The 23,433-nt window shown below is 41.2% G+C and overlaps 1 protein-coding gene across 1 annotated transcript in view; it reads left to right on the plus strand.

Moving 5' to 3' along the window:
- Nucleotides 1–2,237: 2,237 nt before the first annotated feature.
- The window catches only part of ANO6 (anoctamin 6), a 283,578-nt gene continuing 262,382 nt past the window's right edge, over nt 2,238–23,433 (plus strand). The window contains exon 1 of the mRNA XM_006865322.1: nt 2,238–2,343. Within this exon, the coding sequence (XP_006865384.1) occupies nt 2,274–2,343 (70 nt within the window). The 5' untranslated portion in view covers nt 2,238–2,273. The remainder of the gene's footprint in view (nt 2,344–23,433) is intronic.

Here is a 23,433-nt window from a genome sequence, read left to right on the forward strand (position 1 = left end):
CAATCCTCTTTAGGGTTTCTCAGGAGTGACTTGTGGGTTTGAACCTCTGATCTTGTGACTACCAGTCCCGTGCTTATCCTACAGCACTACACCAGGACTGTAGACTTAGTTTCACTGTAATAAACCTTATACTTAAGTAGAAAAAATATTAAAAGTTTCAATGGCAAGTGTTTCAGAGATAATAATTAAATGCAGTAAGGATTTCGAATATACTTAATCCTTTCAGAAGTCAAAATTGACCCATTCAATTTCACCAGTTTCTTTGCAAAATAGTTCACCAACACAAAATCCAAGGACCTTGCAGTTTTAACTACCTCATGTATCTTTAAAGTATAAATTCCTTTGCAAATGCCCTCTTGTTCCCTACCGTTTCCAGGAATGCCTTATTTTACTCACTGTATTTAATTTAAATTCATTATTTTCTGTTTCCTCTGGTTATTATAGTTTTCCACAGTCGCTGTGTGTGTTTTCCACAGTCGCTGTGTGTGTTTTCCACAGTCGCTGTGGGTTAATGTGCCACACTGCAAAGCCGTTCGAACTGCAAGGTTGGTGGTTCAGGCTCACCAGTCTCTCCTCGAAAACCCTATACAGGGTCGCTATGGGTCGGAACTGACTCGACAGCACTTTACAACAACAACACTGCTTTAGAATAGAGTTTGCATGTAACTATAAGGTAATGGAGGTTTGAGACACGGAATTTTTGTCATCTAAATGGGGTGTTTCTGGAGAAGGATATCATGTTTGGTAAGGTAGAGGGTCAGAGAAAAAGAGGAAGACCCCCAACGAAATGGATTGCCAACTGGCAGCATCGATGAACTCAAGCGTGGCATCAATTGTGAGGGTGGCCCAGGATCCGGCAGTGCTTCGTTCTGCTTTGCATAAGGTCGCTATGACTCGGTACTGATTCGATGGCAGCTAATAATAACAACAAATTGGGTGTACTAGAGGTCATCTTTTAACCATTCACTTATGTGTGGGTCATTTATGTGTGGGTGGGAGGGGGTAGTAGTGAGGTTGGGTGGGTAGGGGCGCTTCTCAGGCTTAAACCTCACTTTATGGGAAAATCCTTTGGTTTATGTTAACATGCTCTTTGCTTTTTGCTAACAAGTTTCTTTAGAAACTATGTCTTTATCCTTTTCTCTGTTGTTTACTTCCTACACAAGTTGTACCTCTTGTTTCTGTAATCTCACTCTTCCCCTTCCTTTACTGGAGGATACACTCTAAGAAGTAGTCCTGGTGTGGCGCTGTTGGTTAATGCACCAGATTGCAAAAGCTGTTTGAACTGCAAGGTCACTGGTTCAAGCTCACCAGCTGCTCCATGGGAAGCCTATACAGGGTCACTATGAGTCTGAACTGACTCGACAGCACTTAACAACACACTCTAAGAATATACTTTTGAAGTTCTTTAACCAAACATACTCACTTTAAGGTTCTTCATGTGAGTGGTTAAGTGCCTTCGAGTTGGTTCTGGCCCATAGCGACCTCGTAAAGGGTTTCCCAGGAGCAGCTGGTGAGCTTGAACCTTGCGGTTCAAAACGACATTGCAGTCCATCGCATTACCCCACAGAGCCACACCAGGACTCCCATGTGAGTTATAGGTTGTTAAAGCAAGTGGATTCCGACCCATAGCGACCCTGACAGGGTTTCCGAGCCGAGGGTATACATCCTTATGGGAGCAGAAAGCCTCATCTTTCTTCCGCGGAGCGGCTGGTAGTTACTTTAGTAGTTTTGAACTGCTGACCTTGCGGTTCGCAGCCCGATTCGTAACCACTACGCTACCAGAGCTGTGAGTTGTAGCAGATGTCAAATAAAGCAAGTCCCACAATGTGTCCATATTAAGACTTTAGACACAAAGCTGCAGCGTTTGGGGAGCCCTGTCCACTCCGCCCCTCATATGTTCTTGCTCTCTCCCTTTTGCAAGTTCACTGTCCTACAGCCAACTCCCTTTTCTCTCCCGACTTCCTTCTGAACGCCTAATAAAACGGGGAGGGGGGGGAAGTTTAATCATTTCGCAGCAATTCTCCTCTCTCTCACTGGGCATGCTCAGTGGCCGGGCCCCGCGCGGGTGGCGAGTGCTTGCCTTTGGTGCTAGGCTAGAGCTAGCGGCCGCCTCCGTTCGGCTTCCCCGAGCGCGGGCTGTGCAGAGACGACCCTGAGCCCGGAGGCTGACGCACTCTCGCCGTCCTCGCTCCAGGCCCCCGTGACTGCGGCTTGGATCCGGAACCCGTGAGCCCCTAACTTCGCGCCAAATTCGGAGCCGCCTTCTGGGGGTCATGCAAATGATGACCCGGGACACTTTACTAGAAATGGAGGAAGATGACGAAGACGATGATAGGGATATTGGTGAGTGAGGGGCTCGCCGGAAGTAGAGGTGGGTAGGGGGCGGCGCGGGTCACCTAGTCCCCACCCGAAAGCCTGGGCTGACGCGCTAAGAAGTTCTAGGATTGCGCGTGGGCGCTGCCCTGGGTTCGGGGAGGTCTGCCCGGACCCTTCGCGGGTCGGAGTGGAGCGCGGCATTGGGGAGGGTGAGTGGGCAGGGGGACTGTCGCCGTCTGGGGGTCGGAATGCGCCGCCTCGCCCTGCTGACCGGGCGGTCCCTGGCTCAGCTCCCGGTTTGATGGGGCCGCGGGCGGCCCCGGGAGACTGGGGGAGCTGGGACTCCAGATTACAGTTTCTGAACCGGCAAAAGACGTAGCCTTTGGAGAAAGAACCACAAGATAATTAGGGGAGCATCCGTGCGGAAGTCTTGACTCAGAAGCAACAACTTTTGGGTCATTTCCTCCGCGTCGAACAACTCTGGGGATTCCGTAGAGCCGGGTATAACCTAAGCGCCGTTAGGCGAGGGTAGGAGAGGGTTCAGGTTCGGGTTTGAAGACCAGGGATGTGACCCACTTGGATCCTCTTTAAAGTGAAAGTTGCCGGGGAACTGATTTGTGGCCGCCGGGTTTCGGGCCAGGATCCACTTTCCAGCCGTAGAGCACAAGATCAAGGTGCTTGGAGGGGGACGCGCAGGGCATTTCCTACTTTCTCTGGACTCAGTCACAGAGGGAGCCTGGAGTTTGGGGAGCAAGGCTTGGGTGTTTCATTTCTAGTTCGAGTTAAAATGCACAAAAGTGGTAGAGTTGTTAAAGATTTAAAAAGAAAGAAAGAAAGTTCAGAAAAAGATTGGGGGAGGTGAGGAAGGGAGACATTATTGGAGTACTGAGACACAAGAGAGCAGGGTCCAGGGAATAATAACATTGGGCTCAGCCAGAAGAATGGCAATTCAGTTACTTTGCTATGTCTGTTCAGCAGACTAGGAATCAATCTTCTGGATGTCAAATTGGTTTTAGAAGCTAATGATATTTGCTCAGGTCCTAAAGCCCTGTTCTCTAATAGAATATAAAAGTAATATAATTTTAGGAGTTAGGGATGATTTTCTTTCTTCATGTTTTTGGTACTACTCCTCATTTAAATCATATACTTTGGACTGCCAGAAGAACGAAAACTATTTTGGAAGAATTACAGCCAGAAATCAGAAGTGAAGATGACGAGACTTCGTATCCTGTGCTTTGGACATGTTGTTAGGAGGGGCCAGTCCCTGGAGAAGGAGGACATTAATGCTTGGTAAAGTAGAGGGTCAGCAAAAAAGAGGACGATCCTCAACAGATGGGTTGGCACAGTAACTGCAACGTTACTCAAACACAGCAGTGATTGTGAGGATGGTACACGACCAGGCAGTGTTTAGTTCTACTGTACATAGAGTCTCTATGAGTCGCAACCAATTTGAGGGACTTAATCTTTAAAATTTTTAAAAATTGGTAACTTACTCGTTGTCAAGGACACAATGAATAGGGAGGATTACAACCCAAGGCTTAGCCTTGTTGTTGTTATTAAGTGCCATCAAGTGGATTCCAACCCATAGCCACCCTGTATAGGGTTTTCGAGGAGCAGCTGGTGAGCTTGAACCACCGACCTTACAGTGCAAACAGCTTTACAGTCTGACGCATTAACCCACAGCGCAACACCAGAACTCCAACCATTTATTCATTTGAGAACAATTTATTAGACATCTGTCCTTATGGAGGGAACGAATAGTATTACTCATCTTTTATAGGAGAGAAATCTGGAGCTCAAATCTGGTTCTGACTAGCTTCTCACCACTAGTTAGGATTTAGACCCAGCTGTTTGACTTGCAAGACCTGTGCAAATTAATGCTGTTTCTAGCTGATGACTCTGAAGACCAGATAATAATCTATGATGCTACTCTTTTTACCAGGATTTAGTGGTCAATGATTACAGAAAAGGATAAGTAATAGGAGTGGGCTTAAAAATGTTATAATAAAATCAGCAGTTTGTTCCATAGGAAAATTTGCTTGCCTTTTAAGGTGAGGTGTCACTATTTATATTAAGTATTTGTAAATAAGAATAAAACCCAAATGGAAATAAGCAAGTCTCTGAACTTTGTTTCATTGTGCCATCAGTAGATCTCAGTTTAGAGTGAAAAATAATTTGGTCTAATCGATGTTTACCTGGGAACCCTGGTGTGGCACTGCAAAGCCATTTGAACTGCAAGGTCAGCAGTTCAAGCTCAGCAGTTGCTCCTTGGAAACCCTATACAGGGTCACTATGGATCGGAACCGATTCGACGGCATGTAACCACACAACAATGTTTCTCTGATGAGGCATCATAAAGTTCATCTTTCGTTTTTAATTATGGTTGTAATTCATGCTGGTTCTAGTGAGTCAAACAGTGTAGATATATTGAAGATATCTTTACTCCTACTCCTCCCCCAGTTATCCTCCAGATGATACTGTTGTTAATATTTTAGGGTGTATGGGGGGGTCAACTCAACATGTTTTCTTCCAAGCTACAAATATCTAAACTAGTCTCTAATTTTTAGGTTTTTTTTTAAAATACAAATTTAATGTGGATTTTGTATTAAGAGAAAGTGATTTACTATGCCAATGGAAAGTTTATTTAAGCCTTTTTTGAAGGTTACCAGAAATAGGCTGCTAATAGTAAAGAGCCTTTTACAAATGAATTATAATTTCCAACAATGGGAGAGGAGACTATGATGAAATGAAGATTATAATTTTAACCTCTGCCTCTGGTTTCATAATGCAGGGCTGTGACAATAGTTAGTACTTGATTGTTACTCCCAATAATTTTAAACCGTTTCAGGTACAAAGGTATCTCTGAAATACCCCTATAAATATTATCTTTATAATTCAGAAGAGGAGAGAGTTACTTTGATACAAATACCTAGATAAAATATCAGACATTACCATGGGCTATATTTGCAAGAGGGAAAAAGAAAAGCAGGTTTCTGACTAGATGTGCTCTCAGGTTACATCATAGAGATGATTTACATAGCGTGTGCCCTCTAGCCTACTAGAATTTACAGCATATTTAGCAGTGGGTTTCTCCTTACTTTTGAAGCAGTGTCCAATACTTTTAAGTGACTGAGTTTATCCTTGTTTGAAATAGCCAATCTACAGAATAAAAAATGGTAAATAGTTGTCTCACCATGAATATCTTTTCTCTATTTGCTTAATTCCTGGCTAGCAATTAAGCCCAAGGATTTGCTAACCAGAGATAACTGTATAGGGTTTCCAAGGAGAAGCTGGTTGGTTTAAAATGCCAGCTTTGTGGTTCAAAGTCCAGTGCTGATCCTACAGTGCCACACCAGGAGATAGGCACATCTTTTGTATCCTGAAATGTAGAAACTAGGGTTAATATGGTATTTTGTGCCTTGTTTTTGCCATGATTCAAACTTTGCTAAGAGTTGTAAATGAGTTGGCATGAGGGCATTTTTGCAAACGGCCACCTGTTTTCTAAATCCGCTCCAGCAGCCAACCACAGAAGTTACAGCTAGGTAGTTCCTGTTGCAGGAAATCCTTGACTCGTAACTTTGGTTGCCCTGGTGAAGTTCATGTGTTCTTAAAAACCCTGTTGTACAGATCGGGGTCCTTGGCTGTTTTGCCTCCAAGCCTACCCCTGCTCCCCAGTTGCCAGAGAATTGAATTCAACATCTCTTCTTGTTGCTGTAGAAAGTGATTTTATTGTTAAGTGCAGTTGAGTCGGTTCTGACTCATAGCGACCCTGTATAGGGGTTCCAAGGAGAAGCTGGTTGGTTTAAATTGCCAGCCTTGTGCCACACCAGGAGATAGGAACATCTTTTGTATCCTGAAATGTAGAAACTAGGGTTAATACGATATTTTATGTCTTGTCTTTGCTGTGATTCAAACTTTGCTAAGAGTTGAAAATGACCAAAAAATGAAGCCAGCTATCAGGGACTAGCCAGATTGATATAGACAAAACAGTTTTTTTGGTGAGTCGGTTGTTAGAATGCTTTGGGTTTCCAATCTGTTGATGGTCGAGCAAGGAGCCCTGGTGGTGCAGTGGTTAAGTGCTTGGCTGCTAACTGACAGGGTTGCGTCTTGAACCCACCAGCTGCACTGTGGGAGAAAGATGTGGCAGTCTGCTTTTGTAGCGATTCAAGCCTTGGAAACCCCCCAGGGCAGTTCCCCTCTGTCTGATAGGGTCACTCGAGTTGGAATGAACTTGGTGGCAGTGGGTTAGTGGTAGAGTTTATTCTCAGACCTCCACAGTTGTCAGGTGAGTAGTGGATGGAAGAAGCTTTTGCTCTTGCTTTACACTGGGAGATAAAGATACAGGTATAGCTCTCCAATACTCCCCCCCCCCCTTTTTTTGTTCCTCCCTAGTGCTTTTTTAATTCACTGTCAACTTTTTAGATAGATTTTTTTTTTTTCTCCCCACTCCATGTCCATACTCTCTCCAACTACTTCAAGGTTAAGCACCTGCAAACTTGGTCCTAGCCCCAGTTTTGTTCATTAACCTTAGTTAAGCAGTCCTTAAGGAGCTCTGGTAGCATAGTGGATTATGAGCTGGGATGCTAATCGCAAGGTCAGCATTTTGAATCTACCAGTTGCTTCCAGGCAGAAAGATGAGGCTTTCTGCACTGTAAAGATTGACAGCCTCAGAAACCCTCTACAGGGTTGCTAAGAGTCGGAACTGACTCAATGGCATACAACTACCATCACGACCGTGAGATTAGGGGCTAGTGTGGCACTGGACTGCTAACCATAAGGTCAGTAGTTCAAGCCCACAAGCCACAACTGGGAAACCCTCTACAGGGTTGCTATGACTTGAAACCAATTTGATGACACGTAATAACAACAACATCAGCTAGGTAGAGGATCAGGTGTTGGGTTAGGTGCTAGGCTAGTTGCTAAGTTACAATCAAACCTGTTGCTGTTGAGTTGACTTTAATTCCTGGAGACCCTGTGTGTAACAGAGAACTGTGCTCCATAGAGTTTTCATGGCTGTAATCTTAGTGGAAGCAGGTTACCAGGCTTTTGTTCTACGGAGCAGTTGAGTGTGTTTGAGCAGTCAGTCTTTAGGTTAGAAGTCAACCACAAATGTCTTGTGCCATACAGGTTTCTTGGGCTAGTTGTTACAAGACCAACTAAAATACACTAAGTAAAAAAAAAAAAAACAACTAAGTAAGATACACTTGATTCTGAGGAGGAGAGCTTCTTGGAACCAGACATGTAAGATCAGCACCATTATTGAGGTATGTACGTAACTCTGAAAGAGAATGGGGGAGAAATTAGCAGAGGAGGGTGTCGAGCCATGTGCTAAAGGGCCAGTCAAGACTGTGGTAAAGAGAGGCCTGTAGTTGAAGAGAGTCTTCATGAAACTGGAACGACATGGAGGCGCTATACCCTGAAGAATTTTCTGTACGTTTTAAGGATTTTGAATTTAATCATGTATGTGATTTGGATCCATAGAAAGAGTTTAAGGAAAAGAGTGAAGAGATCAGCAATCCCTGATAGCATGTTGGAAAATGGATTGGAGAAGGGTGATAGTAGAGGTAAGCCTTTCTAGTATTTGAGCCCTGAAATCCTGACAAACGTGTGTAAAAGGGAACCAATGTGCTACATAAAATTTCACCTTAAATATGATAAAATATTACTTAGAAAGAGAGAAATGCTCACACATGGTCATAGAATGGGTCTGAGAGCTTATGAAAGATGTGCCCTCTGTAAGGCTTCTGTGACTGATAGCTTCCAGCAAGCAGAGAGACTTCCAAGATGACACATGGATTTGAGCTTGGTGATTGGGTAGGAAGGAGGATTTTCTGTCGCTCCAACAAATCTTATAATTTTCTCCTCTTATGTGACTCAGACCATTCCCTTTCCTGGTAATGCCACTCCTACCTCCTTTCTCTCAGCCAGCCTCCCTCCCGCCAGGCCCATCACAAACCCAGGCAACCATTATGGATCCTCCTAACCCGAAGTACCCAACAATGAATTCTTACCACCTGAATTTTTGTATTCTACACAATCAGCATTCATTCTATATGTTGTCTTTGTTGTTCATCATCCTGGTATTTATTACCACCCCAATTAAATTGCAAGTGTCTTGGTGACTGGGATTATGTCATTTGGTTTTTTTTTTTTTAGAGACCATACAAAATACCCAAACATAATAGACATTACAACACTATGTTTTAAAAAATTGTGTCTTTTCTGTTCCCTCTAAATTGTAGGTTCCATAAAGGAAGGTGTCTTTTATGTTTAGTTCCAAGTTGTATTCTCAGCGTCTACAATGTCACCTGGCATAGGGTAGGAGCCTTCCAAATAATTGTTGAAAGAATTAACTGATTACTATTTTAAAATCATTTGATTAAAATAATGCTTAGTTGTTTTGTGGCCCTAGTAGCCTTATCTTCCTCTGTGGTACTTTGAGATTCCCATAGTCCTCTATCCTCACAATGCTGAGTGTACATATTTTATCAGGCGCTCTGCTCAATTCTGGGGTGACTGACCTCCAGGAGCTCACCATATAGTAAGGGAACAGGCATGTGAACAGATAAGCACAGTAATATCTGATTACTGCTATCAAGTCATGTAACAGGTGCAGTGGTGGCATCAAGGAGAAAACATGCAAGGTTGCTTAGGGGATCCTGGACAGCTCTACAGAGCAGACTGCAGTCAACTCCAGAGGATGGAGAGGCCAGTGATGAAATGGGCCGAGTGCCCAGTGTTCTGGACACTCCTAACTGCATCCTGATTTCTAAAAAAAAACAAAACCTGGTTGGCATCCTTGCCTTATTTCCTGCAGCAAGGATATTGCCAATGCTGTATTCTCTACTGGGGGATAGCAGCTAAAAACGCAACAAAGCCAGCAGTTCGGTTCTTAAAGTCTGTCAATCGCAGCATAGTTAGTTTTGCCCTTTTTCATAAGCCTATGGTATTTTCAGTTTCAAATCAACAGTCACAATTTATCTTCCATGTTCTATCTTTCAGGTCAAATAATTGCTTTCCGGAAGGTTCCCCAGTCTCCTCTCATAATATTCCTTGTTCTTTGGATCTTACACAAGCCCATCTTTCAAACATCAAACTAGTCACATACACATACCCCTTGTAGTTTACTCAAGGGTTCACAGCAATTAAATATGTTGATTGCTCTATGTTTAGCATTATGTTTTCTTTTTTTAAAAAATGTTTTATTGTGAATTATGTGATAATTTACATGGGAGAACGTTAGCTTTACAATCATCCTATCGTATATTCTTTCATTGCCATTGTGTTTTCTTTTTATAAACTAAGAAATTTAGGCCCCAAACTACTAGGATGGTTACCATCAGAAATACTGCTTACATTCTGACATTCTTAAAGGGAGATTAAAATGCCCAGGTAAGGATTTCACCATCTTGCTTTGAGTTAAAGGATGCTTTTGAACATTAAAGATGGTATTCGTAGCAAGTTATATTTAAAAAAAAAAAAAAGATTGTATTTTAATAAGTGTTCCCTCTCTAGCTAATACTTTAGGTTTTCTTCTTTTATGATAGTGTATTTGTGTTATAGTTGATCCCATACATTTTAACCAAACATTTTATAGCCTTGGAGGGAGAAGCTCTGTTTTATTCACCTTTGTGTACCCCATAGCATTTATTATCCTAATGTTTCTTGCATATTAATTACTTTACAAATGTTTGTTAAGGGACTGTTTTTTAGGTTTTAATGGAAGTTTTGCTTACCACATGATTTAAGTTGCTTGATCTGCTTTTAGTACAATGCACTCAGGGCTGGGACTGGACAAAAATGTCTGGTTTTAGAACAGAAAAGCATCATTTTCAGTTGTCTTCAACCAAGGGAATATACTTCTAGACTGATTAGTAAATCATATACATAGAGATTATGGAAATTTAATGCAATCAGATGATTATCATAAGTCATTTGTTGTGCTTTTCCTTTAGTTTTACTTGCTCTTTAATACTGCAACTAAAATTAATTAGCACCCATCCATCCCAAGAAACAGCCAGTTTGAAGAATGCTAGATGAATATGTCAACAATAGACTATGTTGGACAGGGACCAAAAAGCAATTCAGATGCTATTCAGCCAAAACATATCAGATGGAACACATACATAGAAGACAAGTTGAAGGGTTAATAGGCAACTTTCTCTGCCATGCTATTTATTACTGCCCTGGCTACATATCTGAATACTAATTGAACGAACTTGCTGCAGAAAAATTACTCAGCAGCCAAAAAAGAAAAAAAAGAAAGAAATTCTCTTTTGTGAAGTACAGATGTTGCTTTTATATTTAATGCTTTCATTTTAGGGCATTGAACCTTTACTATTTCCCACATTATTTTAAAATACAGACAACTTGAAATACATTGGAGAAAAAAGGATATTGGTCTTTATACTTCTCTTTGCTATAATTTTTATTTTAAATTTGTCAGAACTTTAGCCCTAGGTCAATGTCATGTAAATAGATGTTCTTTCACAGAGTACAATTATGCAAATTATAGGCTTGCTTATACAGCTTGTTTTGTATACGCTAACCTTGTGTTTAAATTTATTGCAGTTTTCATCATTTCTCCAGACATTCTATCTATGTTTGAAAAATAACCTTTGGATTTACCCAGGCAAAATGATGGCTACATTTTCTTTTTCTTGAGTCTCACAGATGTTTTGCTATCACATAGGCACAACCTTAAGCATGATTTTTTTCTTGCTTTATGCTGTGTTTTTAAGCAAAATGAAATGTTTTTTTTAAGTTTTGCTATAATTTAATAGTATGATTTGCAATAATTACATTCATTTATGGTATCAGTTTGTTTAGTTCTACTGAGTTTTTTTTAACAACCCCTGAATGCTTAATTTGTGTCTAGTGTAAGATATTCTTTCTTAAAACCACCAGCCAACAAAAGACACATTTACGAAGTGATACAAAAATGTAAGAAGTAGGGTGTAAGTTTACTGCTCTTAGATGCTCTTTAGGAAGAAAAAGATTAGGAGATTTTAAGGGAGAGCTTCTTGGCTTCCTTTGGAAGAAAATGAATTCCTGGTGAGGATATTAAAATACCTAAAAGGAAGAAAAAAGAACCTGTAAAGGGTAGTTCATCACTGATGATGCAGAGAAGTAAGGAGGAAAGAGGAGAGGCTTTGCTGTCAGGCCACCTGCTTTGTCACCTATGTTGTATCATCTGAGGCAGATGTCCCTAACTCTGTGTCTTCAGCCCTGTGGGTTTGCTGGGCAGATACATGGCAGTATGATCAGTGTTGGGCATGGGGTTTTTTTCACTCAGTACATACTCCATGAGTGGTAGGAATAACCATCATAAATTTTTTTCTGTACAGGAGTCACCGGAAGGTGCTGGGAACTGCGGCTTTTAACATCAACAAAATAAACACAAAACCTACTTGCCAATAAGTTGATTCTGACTTACATCGACTCCTTTTGTGTCAGGGTAGAACTGTACTCCATAGTGTTTTCTGTGGATGATGTTTTGGAAGTAGACACCCAGGCTTTCTTCCAAGAGGCTTTGGGTGGACTTGAACCTCTAACCCTTTGGTTTGCACTTTTTATCTTCAAGCATCTTTTAAATCTTTTCCCGCAGATATTGCTGTCTGGTTTTTGTATTGCTTTGTAGAATGTCATGCATGCAGGAACTACTCAGTAAGTGTCAGGGTTAGGGTAATCATGACAGTGGCAGACATATGTATTTAAAGATAAAGCAGTTGAAGAATAGCATGTGGTTTCTGCGAAGAGATAATTCATTGTCTCTGTGTTTTCTTACCCACAACAGATTTTTTGGTTTTTCTAACAGTCTATAGTACTTTTAATATTCTTCTCCAAAACCGTAACTCCAATGCATCAATTCTTCTACAGTCTTCTATATTCACTGTTCAAATTTCACATGCATATGAGGCTATTGAAAATACCATGGCTTAAGTCAGGTGCACCTTAGTTCTCAAAGTGCCATCTTTGTTCTTCAACACTTTAAAGAGGAATGGCATCACATTCACCAACAAAAAGAACATTTCAAGATTTATCTTGAAGTATAATGCTGCCTGTGATAGGCATTCTCTATGTGACCTTCACTGAATAATATAATTTTCCTAAGCCTTGGTTTCCTCTTCTGTAAAGTGGGGAACCTGCTTCATAGGGTGGTTGTATCAAATAAATGAGATAATTTGACTAATAACATCAACAGCCCTCCACAATTATGAACTGTTGCTTTAGGTATTATGGATAATTACTGTTACCTGTATGATAAGTCAGACTTAACCTCTTTCTCATTTTATTGGAGGTGTCACTCTCCGTGCCAAGACTCTACTTTCCATTCATTGTGATTTTTTTTGTCTTTTTTCATGAAATATTGCTTCTTGAGGAGAACTGTCATTTCATTGAGCAACATTGTGCCTGCTTGGTACATTTTACTCATTTAAATGACAGTAAATGAATGAACGATAGTAACTATGGAAGAGTTCGCTGTGTGGTATGATAAAAAAGGAAAGACTTTACATGTAGATCAGTCCTAGGACAGCTTTTTTTTTTTTTAATGTTTTATTGCGAATTATGTGATCATTTACATGGGAGAACATTAGTTTTACATCATCCTATCATATATCGTTTCATTGCCATGGTTACAATCCCCTCCATGCATCATTACCCAACCAAAGGGTATACACTACAAGCCTGCCCCCCAGTCATCAGCACACAGCCTCTCTCCCTCTCTGAGTCTAGAGTCCCCAGCTGCTCCATCTCTCCACATCATCGTCTCTGCCTGCATCTCTGGCGTCACTGCTTCTCTGGGTAGGGTCCCATACTCCGCTCTTCTCCGTTAATGGTCCCAGGGACCTCCGCTCCTAGATTGTAAAGTTAATCACTCCCCTCCTTGCTATTAAAACGTCTACCTGTACATTTCCAACCCTCACAATCAGCCTTGGACAGCTTTTTGTAACTTTGGAGCCTTGGTTTCCATGACAGAAAAATGTAGTAGTCGTGATAATGATGAGGCCGTGGCGGAATACTTGCCTTCCATGCTGGAGACCCTGGTTTAGTTCCCAGGCCAGTGCAGCTGCCACCCATCTGTCAGTGGAGATTTGTGTACTGCAATTTGTGTAACAGATTTCAGTGAAGCTTCTAGCATACGGCAGACAGAAAGGCTTGACGATCTGTTTCTGAAAATCATGAGTCAATGAAAACCTTATGGATCACAGCCACAATCACACCAGGTCACAACCAGTCAGGGAGATGGTGATAGTTTGGGTATCATTTTGTCCCTTTGTGCATGGGGTGGCCATGTGTTGGGGTGATTTGATACAGCCAGCTAACAATAGCAACAAGGGATAATAGTACAGAAGGGGTGATAATACTTTACAGGATTTTTGTCAAGTACAGAGTCAGAAGGACAGTTGCTAGCACATGATGGCGGTGGTTATTGTTAGCTGTGCTCAGTTGACCCTCAGCTTCTGGTGATCCCATGTACAATGTGATTGGATGATTGTGGTCCTTAAGTGGTTTCAGTGGCTGATTTTTCTAAAGTAGATCATGAAAACTTTCTTTTTCTAGTTTGTTTTGGTCTACTACTATGTTTTTTAATTTAGAAATAGAAACAAATGTAAAAAATCTTCACCTACTTTGAAAAATAGCTATCTGAGATAATGTTTCCTATTTATATGTTTCTCATTCTGATTTTTGGCGTGATTTAACCTATATCCAATTGTTAGAACTTAAGAAACATTGGAAGTCCTTCCCCCCAGCAGCCTCAGACCTAAGAAAAGTTTAAACATTCTAGTATATTTGGGTAAGTGCTGAGCCCACAGATAGGCCTCTCTCTGGCCCTTGCCCCATTGGACTGGCCTCTGCCCTGCTCCAGCAATGTTACAAAGCTCTTTTAGGGCTGCTGATGAATGCACAGAGGGCACTCCACTCCACTGTAAGCCTCAGCCCACATCGCTGTCAGCAAACATAGCTATCAAATTAAGTGCCTGGAGGCACTTCGCTATGCAAATGAAGCATTTACCCAAAGGCATTCAGTTTTACTTGCTCTGTGGGCTAGGTAGTGCATCCACTCAGTTTCATGCTCTGCTTCTGCTGCTGCTGCTCTGCCAGCCCGCCAGTATCAAGGATGTTCAATGTGCAGGGAACTTGGGGTCCAGCGGACATACTCCACTTCTACTGCTTTTGAGCTGGCCTATTTTATACCCAGCAGGATGACACAGTTGACCAATCATAATTAGCCCTGTTAACAATCGCTCACAACCAAATCATATAATTTTGTCAGTAGCTTTTCTCACCTTCTCTTACCCAGACCCATCAGGAAAAAGTTGTTTGGTGGGAGTTTATAGACTGGTTAGAAGAGTTATTAAATAATCCACCACACCTCAGTAGGTGAGAGCAAAATGTTTCCATCCTCAAGAGAAACAGATTTAAGGTTATTTACTTTGGGGCACCATTGGATAAGCATGTGACCTCAAGGATGGTTTGAACCATATGGTCCGCTGTTCAAATCCAGCAGCTGTTTCTCGGAAACCCTATACAGGGTCGCAAATCAGCGTTTCATAGACGTGACTTTTCAGTAGAAGCTCAAATTCTACCATTAAATTACTGCACTTAGAGTTGCAGATTTTGTCATCCGCTGCCTTTTAGCCTGTCCTGGAGGTCATCAGGCCATCTTGTATCCTGCTTCCATTTAAATTTAAATAGTATTTCAAACCCACTGGGTACATGCTTCTGTAGCAGGCACGTTGCCTCCTACAAATCATAGAGGTGACATGGGCATTTCTAAACAGGCCTTGTCATCCTCTGTAAGGATTAGCAAACACATGCTTAAAAGCGAATGGCTGCTTTTAAGCAATGGGGTAATCATGGTTTCCTGAGAGTTTCAGTTGCCTGAGCTGTGGCTAGTGGCTTGTTTTATACTCCAAAGTGCTTATTTTGAGTTCAGACACAATCTTGACTAACTTATTTGACCAAAAAAAAAAAAAAATCTGTCTAAAAGCTGACTGTGGAATTTGCCAGCAGTGGCTTTCTTACGTCAGGTCCACTGGTTGTTTGAAAAGTAATTTAGTCCAGAGCACTGACTTGATCTTATCGCAGGCTTGATTAATCCAGTAAACATTTACTGAAGCCATCCTGTGGCTCATGTGCTATTTAAGGCCTGGGCTACATTATAGAATAGAGAGGATGCCATTTTAGTGAAGCTTATAGTCTACTGAGTGATAAAATCAAAACCAGAAACACACACAGAAATTCACTCATTCACCTAATTTTCTAACCCGTCTGTTTGTTTAGGGGAGATTCAGGTATTGCACTGACTCTCCCCTAAACAAACCCATTGTTATCAAGTCCATTCAAACTCACAGTGACCCTGGAGGATAGGGTGGAGCTGTTCCCTAGGGCTTCCAAGGCCATAAATCTTTACAGAAGCAGATTATCTCGGCTCTCTCCCTCAGAACAATGTGAGAATTGAACCTCTAGCCTTTCAGTTAGTAGCCCAATGCTTAACTCACTACGCCACCTGGGCTCCTTCGGTATTGGAATTGTGTGGAGTTGAATGGGTTCTTACACATGTTGACCCTGTATAGGGCTTCTGTGAGCGGCTGGTGGGTTTGAACTGCCAGCCTATCGGTTACCAGTCCAGTGCTTACCCTACAGCATCACACCAAGGCTCAGATATTGAAATGTTGTTAACGTTGTTAAGTACCATCGAGTTATTTTTGACTCATAGTGACCCTGTATTGGGTTTTCAAGACTGCTGGATTTGAACCACCGACCTTGCAGGTTAGCAGTCCATTACTTATTCTACAGTGCCACACCAGGACTCTAGGTATTGCAACATGCACTAAATATTCAATAATTAACTAGACACCAGTGTTTTCCCTGCTTTCAAAGAGCAGGCAGCATGGCAGAGGAGACAGATGTGCCAGTAAAGAATATCCACACATGATATGAGCTAAGACCATTTTAAAAGGATGAGTCCTCACTAGTGGATGGCTCACAAGTACAGCTGTTATTTACATCATTGCAAAAATAACATGTCCTAGGCCGGCCCATGAGAAAGTAGGATGTGCGTTAGATGAATGTGTAAAACACTACTCATAGTCTCAGGCTCACCGCTCCAGTTGAACTGAGGGGTCCATCACATGAAGGCTTTGTGTTGTTGATTTCACCTGGCAGAGGTGAACAATTGTTGCTGGATGGCCTTGTGCTCTTCTATACTGATATAGACTGGTTAAAATAGGACTGGTTTGGAAAGCAACTGAATTTGGTCATGTAGTTTACTTGAGCATACTCCTCTCTCTTATGTTAAAGGACAGGGAGTTGAGAGCTTGGGCCCAAGCAATTCTGTGTAATTTCCCTTGAGTTTAGAGTGGATGAGGAAGGAGAGAGGAAGTACTTGTGTTCCCTGAACTCTACGTTTTCTTCTTCAGGCTTCCGAGTGGGACGGGGAGCTAGCTAAGAGCATGTCTTCTGGGTTTGCAGCCAGGCGCTGGCTTGCAAGTCCTGACCTTATTTAGGAGGAGTGTGACTCATTCTAGTCAGGAAAATGACTGGCTTTGGTTGGTAGTCATAACCAAGCCCTTAAGGAGTGAATCAGAATTGGTGAGAGGCTGGAAAATCACCACAGGTGATTCTGATTTGTTCTTCTGAAAGTTAGTCCCCTTGAAAGATCCTAATCTAGAGAATCAGGGCCTACAATTCCTTCCCTATGAACAGCCAAAACACCTTTCTTAGTATGGTAATATGCAAGATGCAAATTAAAACTTGTTTTGTTTTCAGTTACTAGGACAGAGAGCAATGGAGTGGCAAGTTCTGTTTCTGTGCTCCTTACTATTGAAAAGTCCTATTCGTTGTTTATGTGTTAAGATCTTTAATTTAGTACACGACTGAAATCTAGTACTACTAAATTTATTGTTGTATCCATTACATCAAATTCCTTCCTAACTGGGAATATTTTCTTAATAAAGACCATTGAGATCAAATATAAGAGATGCCATTACCCTGTGGTATGCTTTTAGCTGAACCCTCTATTCTTGATATTTAAAAAAAATTTTTTTTTATCCAGTTTGCTCTCGCTTTTTGACCGAAACACTGCACCAAGTGGTTTTATGGAAGAAAGGTTTGATTTACTTCCATAAAATTGTTGTTGTTGTTAAATGCCATTGAATCTGTTCCCAATCATAGCAGCCCTGTTATAGGGTTTCCGAGGAGCAACTGGTGGGTTTGAACCTCTGATCTTGTGGTTGGCAGTCCTACAATGGCACACCAGGACTCCTCCATAGGATTACAGCCTTGGGTTGCATTTGGTTTCTGTGAACTGAAATTGATTCAGCAATGAGTTTAATAATTTTGGGTAACAATTTAATAATTTAATTGTGTATCTTACATACAGTCAAATGCAGTTAACTGCCAGGTTTGATACATTTTGACGATTGTAGAACTCCCTGAAACAAGCTAGAGAACAATCCTATAACCTGTGGTCCCGTCTCCATCCAATTCCCCTGACATTCAGACCAGTATTCAATGACTTTTGATGCCTTATTTTGGTTTATGTTGTTCTTGAACTGCATATAAGTTCAATCATATAGTCTTTTGCTCCTGACTTCTCTCATTTAGCATAATATTTGTAGAAATTAATCTATATTGTTGGGTATGTCTATAGTAATCTAGTAGTATTTTAAATTTTGAAGTATTAACAGCTCTTATAGTTAGCAAAATAACAGTGCTTAACCTTTTAATTCTATTTTTATTTTAAAGTCAAGTATTTTTTAGTCTGAGTTATTTTTATAATCTCTGTAACAGCTCACACAATGCTTTGCCTATAATAGGAAATTAGCTAATGTTTTTTTAAGTTGAAAGAGAATGTGTGAGGAAAATTAACTCAGATCTTCCTTTGTAGAAATTCAGGTTTTAATTGCTCTGCTCTCTTGTGGAACCAAGTCACACATTCCAATTTAGCTTCATTCTACCAACAACAGGTTACTGAGGAGTATCACGCCAGCCCAGGTGTAGACTTTGTCTGGACACTTTCCTTCAGTGTAAAGAGTTCAAAATAATCATTTGTTCTCTTACTGGTAAAATTATTTCAAGCAAATATTATTAGCCTCATATGGTAACTGAAGAGCTCTGAAGTCAGAGAAAATGAAAGTGACGAATCTGAAATGAAGGAGCGATTCATTGTTGGTGCTGTGTATTAGATTCCAAAATATTTGTCCAAGCGCATGTGTTCCAAGTTCCCAGAGAAATTACTGACACTGAGTGTTGATTTCCTTTAGGGATGACTCATCACTTCTTGAGTCTGGTTTCCACTATTAGTCATCTTCACTGACTGGGTTAAAGTGGACTTGTTGGCTCTGTTTGGATTCCAGTCTTCAAAACCCCCTTTCCTCACTGCTGGGGCCCTTGGCAAAGGAGTCCTGAGGAGCCTTGTGGTGCTAAAGGAAAGATTGGCAGTTTGAACCCACCAGCCACGGTGGAAGAAAGATGTTTGCTTCCTGAAGTTTGCAGTCTATAGGGCAGATCTACTCTGACCTTACAGGGTTGCTATGAGCTGGAATTGACTTGTAGGCCGTGGGTGGTTTTTGGAGACAGGCCCATGTCAAGGGACTCCCTTCTCCAGGTTTAGCCACACCCTGTCTCTGGAAATAATTTTGACTACAGGCAGGAAGTATAAAAGAATTCATTATTTAGTATCAGCACAACATTAACTTTGTGTTTCCTCCTGATTTGTCTTGTGTCTTTTTTTCCCCTTTCTTCTCAGAAACATACCTAGGGCCCCAATCTCTCTGCTTCTTCAGGATCTGCCTTGCTCTTGTCAGCACCTCCTAATAACCTTCTTGCCCCAGAGATAAAGGCACAAAAATGTGGTGTTCCTGGTTGCCTGTAGCAGATGCTGCTGATAGTGGCCTGCCTGTGTCAGGAGACTTGTGCACCTCTGGCCCCTTTTTTAGTATCTATTCCCTTTTTTAGTTATCATGTTGTTGTCCCATTCAGTTAATTGTGACTCTTAGTGTACCATGTGACAGTAGAATTGCCCCCTTGGGTCTTTAGGCTGTCATCTTTATAGAAGTGGATATACCAAGGTCTTTCTCCAGTGGAGCCACTGAGTGGATTTGAACCACCAGCCTTTCAGTTAGCATCTGGGCATTTAACTATTATGTCATTGTTGGTGCTTATGTGGAGTTGGTTCTGACTTATAGCAACCCTGTATAGGGTTTCCGAGGCTGTAAATCTTTATGGGAACAGAAAGCTCATCTTTCTCCCATGGAGTGGCTGGTAGTTTCGAACTGCTGTCCTTGCAGCTAGTAGCCCAATACATAGCCTACTGTGCCACCAGAACTTGTACCCTAACATATGATCAAAGTGTCATATTGTTTTCACTATATAGACTACATTAGTCATATCATGCTGGCCCTGTGAGAACTATGAATCAGAATGGAGTACAGTTTCCTGAAGTAATGGATAGGAGGCTTAACTTCAAGCTGGCACCTAAGAAAGATCAAGTGTTTACTGCAATGTGGGAAAGCCACCTCCTAGGCATAGTAGAAATTTATGCCTGGCAGTAAACAATTCTGTTTAAAAACAGCTCCCCAATGCTGACGAGTGACCTAATTGTACAGCGGGATGACTTAGCAGAGCTAGCATTCAGCAAGGGCAGTGATCGGGACTTCTCATCCTTTCGAGGGTTGCTCTAAATCATCTTCTCCCTCCAATCTTCAATATGGAAATTACTTTTCCTTCCTCTTCTTAACTTGACAACACCACCACCAAACTTTTAAAGGCACGGAATAAAGAAGGGGTCAGTACAGAAACTTTACGGAGCTGAAGAGGGGATATTTTTTCCCATTCCTTTTTACATCCCAGATGCCCATCTGAGAAATTATTAGGTAACAGACATAACTTTAATAGGAACTCAGTTGTGGAAAAAGCTAATAGGAAGGTTTTTGTGGGAGGACTGGAAGTGAAGGTGAGAGAGGGTTGTTGTTGTTATTGTTGTTAAGTACCATCAAGTCAGTTTTGAACCATAGTGACCCTGTATAGGGTTTCCGAGGAGCGTCTGATGAGCTTGAACTGCCGACCTTGTGGTTCAAACCGACTTTTCAGTCCAGCGCATTAACTCACAGCACCATACCAGGACTCCTTTATTATGGTTGTTGTTGTTGTGTGCCTCATTGAGTTGTTTCTGACTCATAGCAATCCTGTGTCGGGCTTCTGAGGAGCAGTTGGTGAGCTTGAACCACCTACCATGTGGTTCAAATGGACCTTGCAGTCCAGCGCGTTAACTCACAGTGCCACACCAGGACTAAAATACATACAATTTAAAAAAAATTTGACATTTTAACCTTTTTTATGTGTACAATTAAATGAATGATCTTCAACGTGTTGTAATTTCTAATTCTAATTTTTTATAATCTCCTTCACAGAAAGTCAGTACCCCTTAAGAAGTGAAAATTGTGTGTGGATCTTGTTGCACTCAATATTCCTCATTTCCCCCCTCCCGCACACCCTGGTTAACCAATAAGAAACTTTGGTATTTATGTATTTGCCTATTCTAGATATTTCATGTAAGTAGGATCACAGTAATATTTGTTCTTTTGTATCTGATATATTTCACTCAGCATAATGTTTACAAGGTTCTTAAAGTCCCTTGGGTTGCACAGATTGTTTGTGTGCTAATCTAAGTGTTGGCACTTTGGACCCATCTAGCAATACCATGGAAGAAACTTTAAAAATTATGGCGAAGAAAATCCTGTGTAACTCATGGGGCTTCCATGAGTTGGAGTCAACCTGGAACTAGTTTGGGCTATTTTTTATTGTTGTTCTGTTTGTTCCCATGCTATAGCATTTATCAGGACTTTGGTTCTCTTTATGGCTATGTGTATGTGTGCATGTATCACATTTTGTTTATCCATTCATCTATTGGTGGACACTGGGGTTGTTTCTGCCTTTGGGCTATGTGAATACTGCTATAATAAACATTGGTACACATGTATTTAATTGAGCCTGGTTTTCAGGTTTTGGGGCATATATCTAGGAGTGGAATTGCTGGGCCATATGTTAGTTCTGTGTTTAATTTTTGAGAAACCCCAAACTGTTTTCCTGAAAATTTATATTTTGTCAGTCTTGTTCAAGCACAAGTTTCAAGAAAGTTCCTCTAGTAAAAAATTCCTAGTATAAAAATGTGCCATGAGTCCCAAAATTGAAAACTATTCTTGTTTTATTTCTTTCTTCCCTGATGGTCTGTTTGTCCTTGAACTCCCATGCCTGTTTGCACATTTCTTGGTTACCATGATGTCTCTTGGAGAAGCCTGGTGGTCTGTGGTTTGAACCTACCAGCTGCTCTGTGGGAGACAGATGTGGCAGTCTGCTTCTGTAAAGATCACAGCCTTAAAAGCCTTATAGGGCAGTTTTACTATTGTCCTATTGTTGTTGTGAAGTGCCATCAAGTTGGTACTGACTCATAGCCACCCTGTATAGTGTTTCTAAGGAGCAGCTGGTGAGCTTGAACCACTGACCTTGCAGTTCAAATGGCTTTGCAGTCTGATGCATTAACCCACAGCGCCACACCAGGACTCCACTATTGTCCTATGTTGCTGTTGTTGTTATATGCCTTGGAGTCGGTTCCGACTCATAGTGACCCAGTACAGGGTTTCCAAGGCTGTAAATCTTTACGAGTGCAGAAAGCCTCATCTTTCTCCCATGGAATAGCAGGTAGTTTTGAACGCTGACGCTGAGGTTAGCAGCCCGATTCATAACTACTACGCGACCAGAGCTCCTGTCCTGTAGTTGTTGTTAAATGCCATTGAGTTAGTTCAGACCCATAGTGACCCTGTGTAGGATTTCCAAGGAGCAATTGGGGATCTTGAACCACCGACCTTGCGGTTCAAACCGACTTTGCAGTATAGTGCATTAGCCCACAGCACCACACCAGAAGTCCCATTGTCTTATAGAGTCACCATGAATTGGAACTGTCTCGGTGGACAGCAATGGATTTTTGGCTCTACAAACTCTCTTAGGCTTCCTACCCTCACCCACCAGCTGTCATACTAGATTTGTCCCCAGGTACTTTCTCCACTCATGGGGCAGGCCTGGTTCCTCCTAGGCAACCTCTAAGGACCCATCTGGGATCAGTAGTGGACCAGTTGAATATTTCTTAGAAGTAAAAGAGGCTATGTGAAGGGGGCTTCAAAAAGTTGGTGGAAATATTTCATTATCTTTTAATTCCATTTGTTCATAAACTTTTTTTTTTCCTAAGAAAACCTTTCATTGTGAATTGAGTGAAGGTTTACCAGCAGATCATCAGTTTTTCATTCAACAAATCTTTGCTTCATTCCTTACAATGATTACCATTCCCTCAATGTACTTAATGGTTAACAGTATTTACCTCTTTCACGTCCACGTATGGTGGTTTTTTTTTTTGGTTTTTTTTTGTTTTTAATGCAAATCTGCTGCAGAATACTTCTTTGGTACATTTTTAAAGTTTTTATTGTGAATTGAGTGATAGTTTACATGGAAGAACATCAGTTTTACACTCGTTGTTTCATTGCATAGGTAAATTGCAGGCTTTATTGTCAGCCTTCCAGCAGAGCTGGTATGTGTGCTACTGTTGTTTGCTTTATTAAATTTTGTACGGTCACACAAATGAAGTTCAAATGGGTTGAAAAGTACCTTTTTGAAAAATTTGTAAAAGAAAGTTCTAGAAACTTTCAATAGAAACAAAAAAAAAAAGACCTATGCAAAGAAAACAACAAAACACTACTATAAGAAACTGAAATAGGCTCACAGAAATGGAGGAATATACCCTGCTCTCGCATGGATAGGAAGCATTAACACTGAGAAAATGTCAGCAGTACCCAAAGCAATCTAAAGAGAATGCAATCCCAGATTTCAACATCATTCTTAAAAGAGAGAAAAACTAATCACTAGAAAGTTCCTTTTTTTTTTTTTTGGTAACTTTTTAATTGTGAATTGAGTGAAGTTTTACAGGACAGATCATCAGTTTTACATTCAGCAAGTCATATACTTGCTTCATTAAAATGATTGCAATCTCTTCCATGTACCAGCAGTTAAAGTATTTATCTTTATTTCCTCAAACTCTTGAGCTCCTTCCTGTGTCTC

Source organism: Chrysochloris asiatica, unplaced genomic scaffold (genome assembly GCF_000296735.1).
Source record: "Chrysochloris asiatica unplaced genomic scaffold, ChrAsi1.0 scaffold00077, whole genome shotgun sequence".
Classification (NCBI taxonomy): Eukaryota; Metazoa; Chordata; class Mammalia; order Afrosoricida; family Chrysochloridae; genus Chrysochloris; species Chrysochloris asiatica.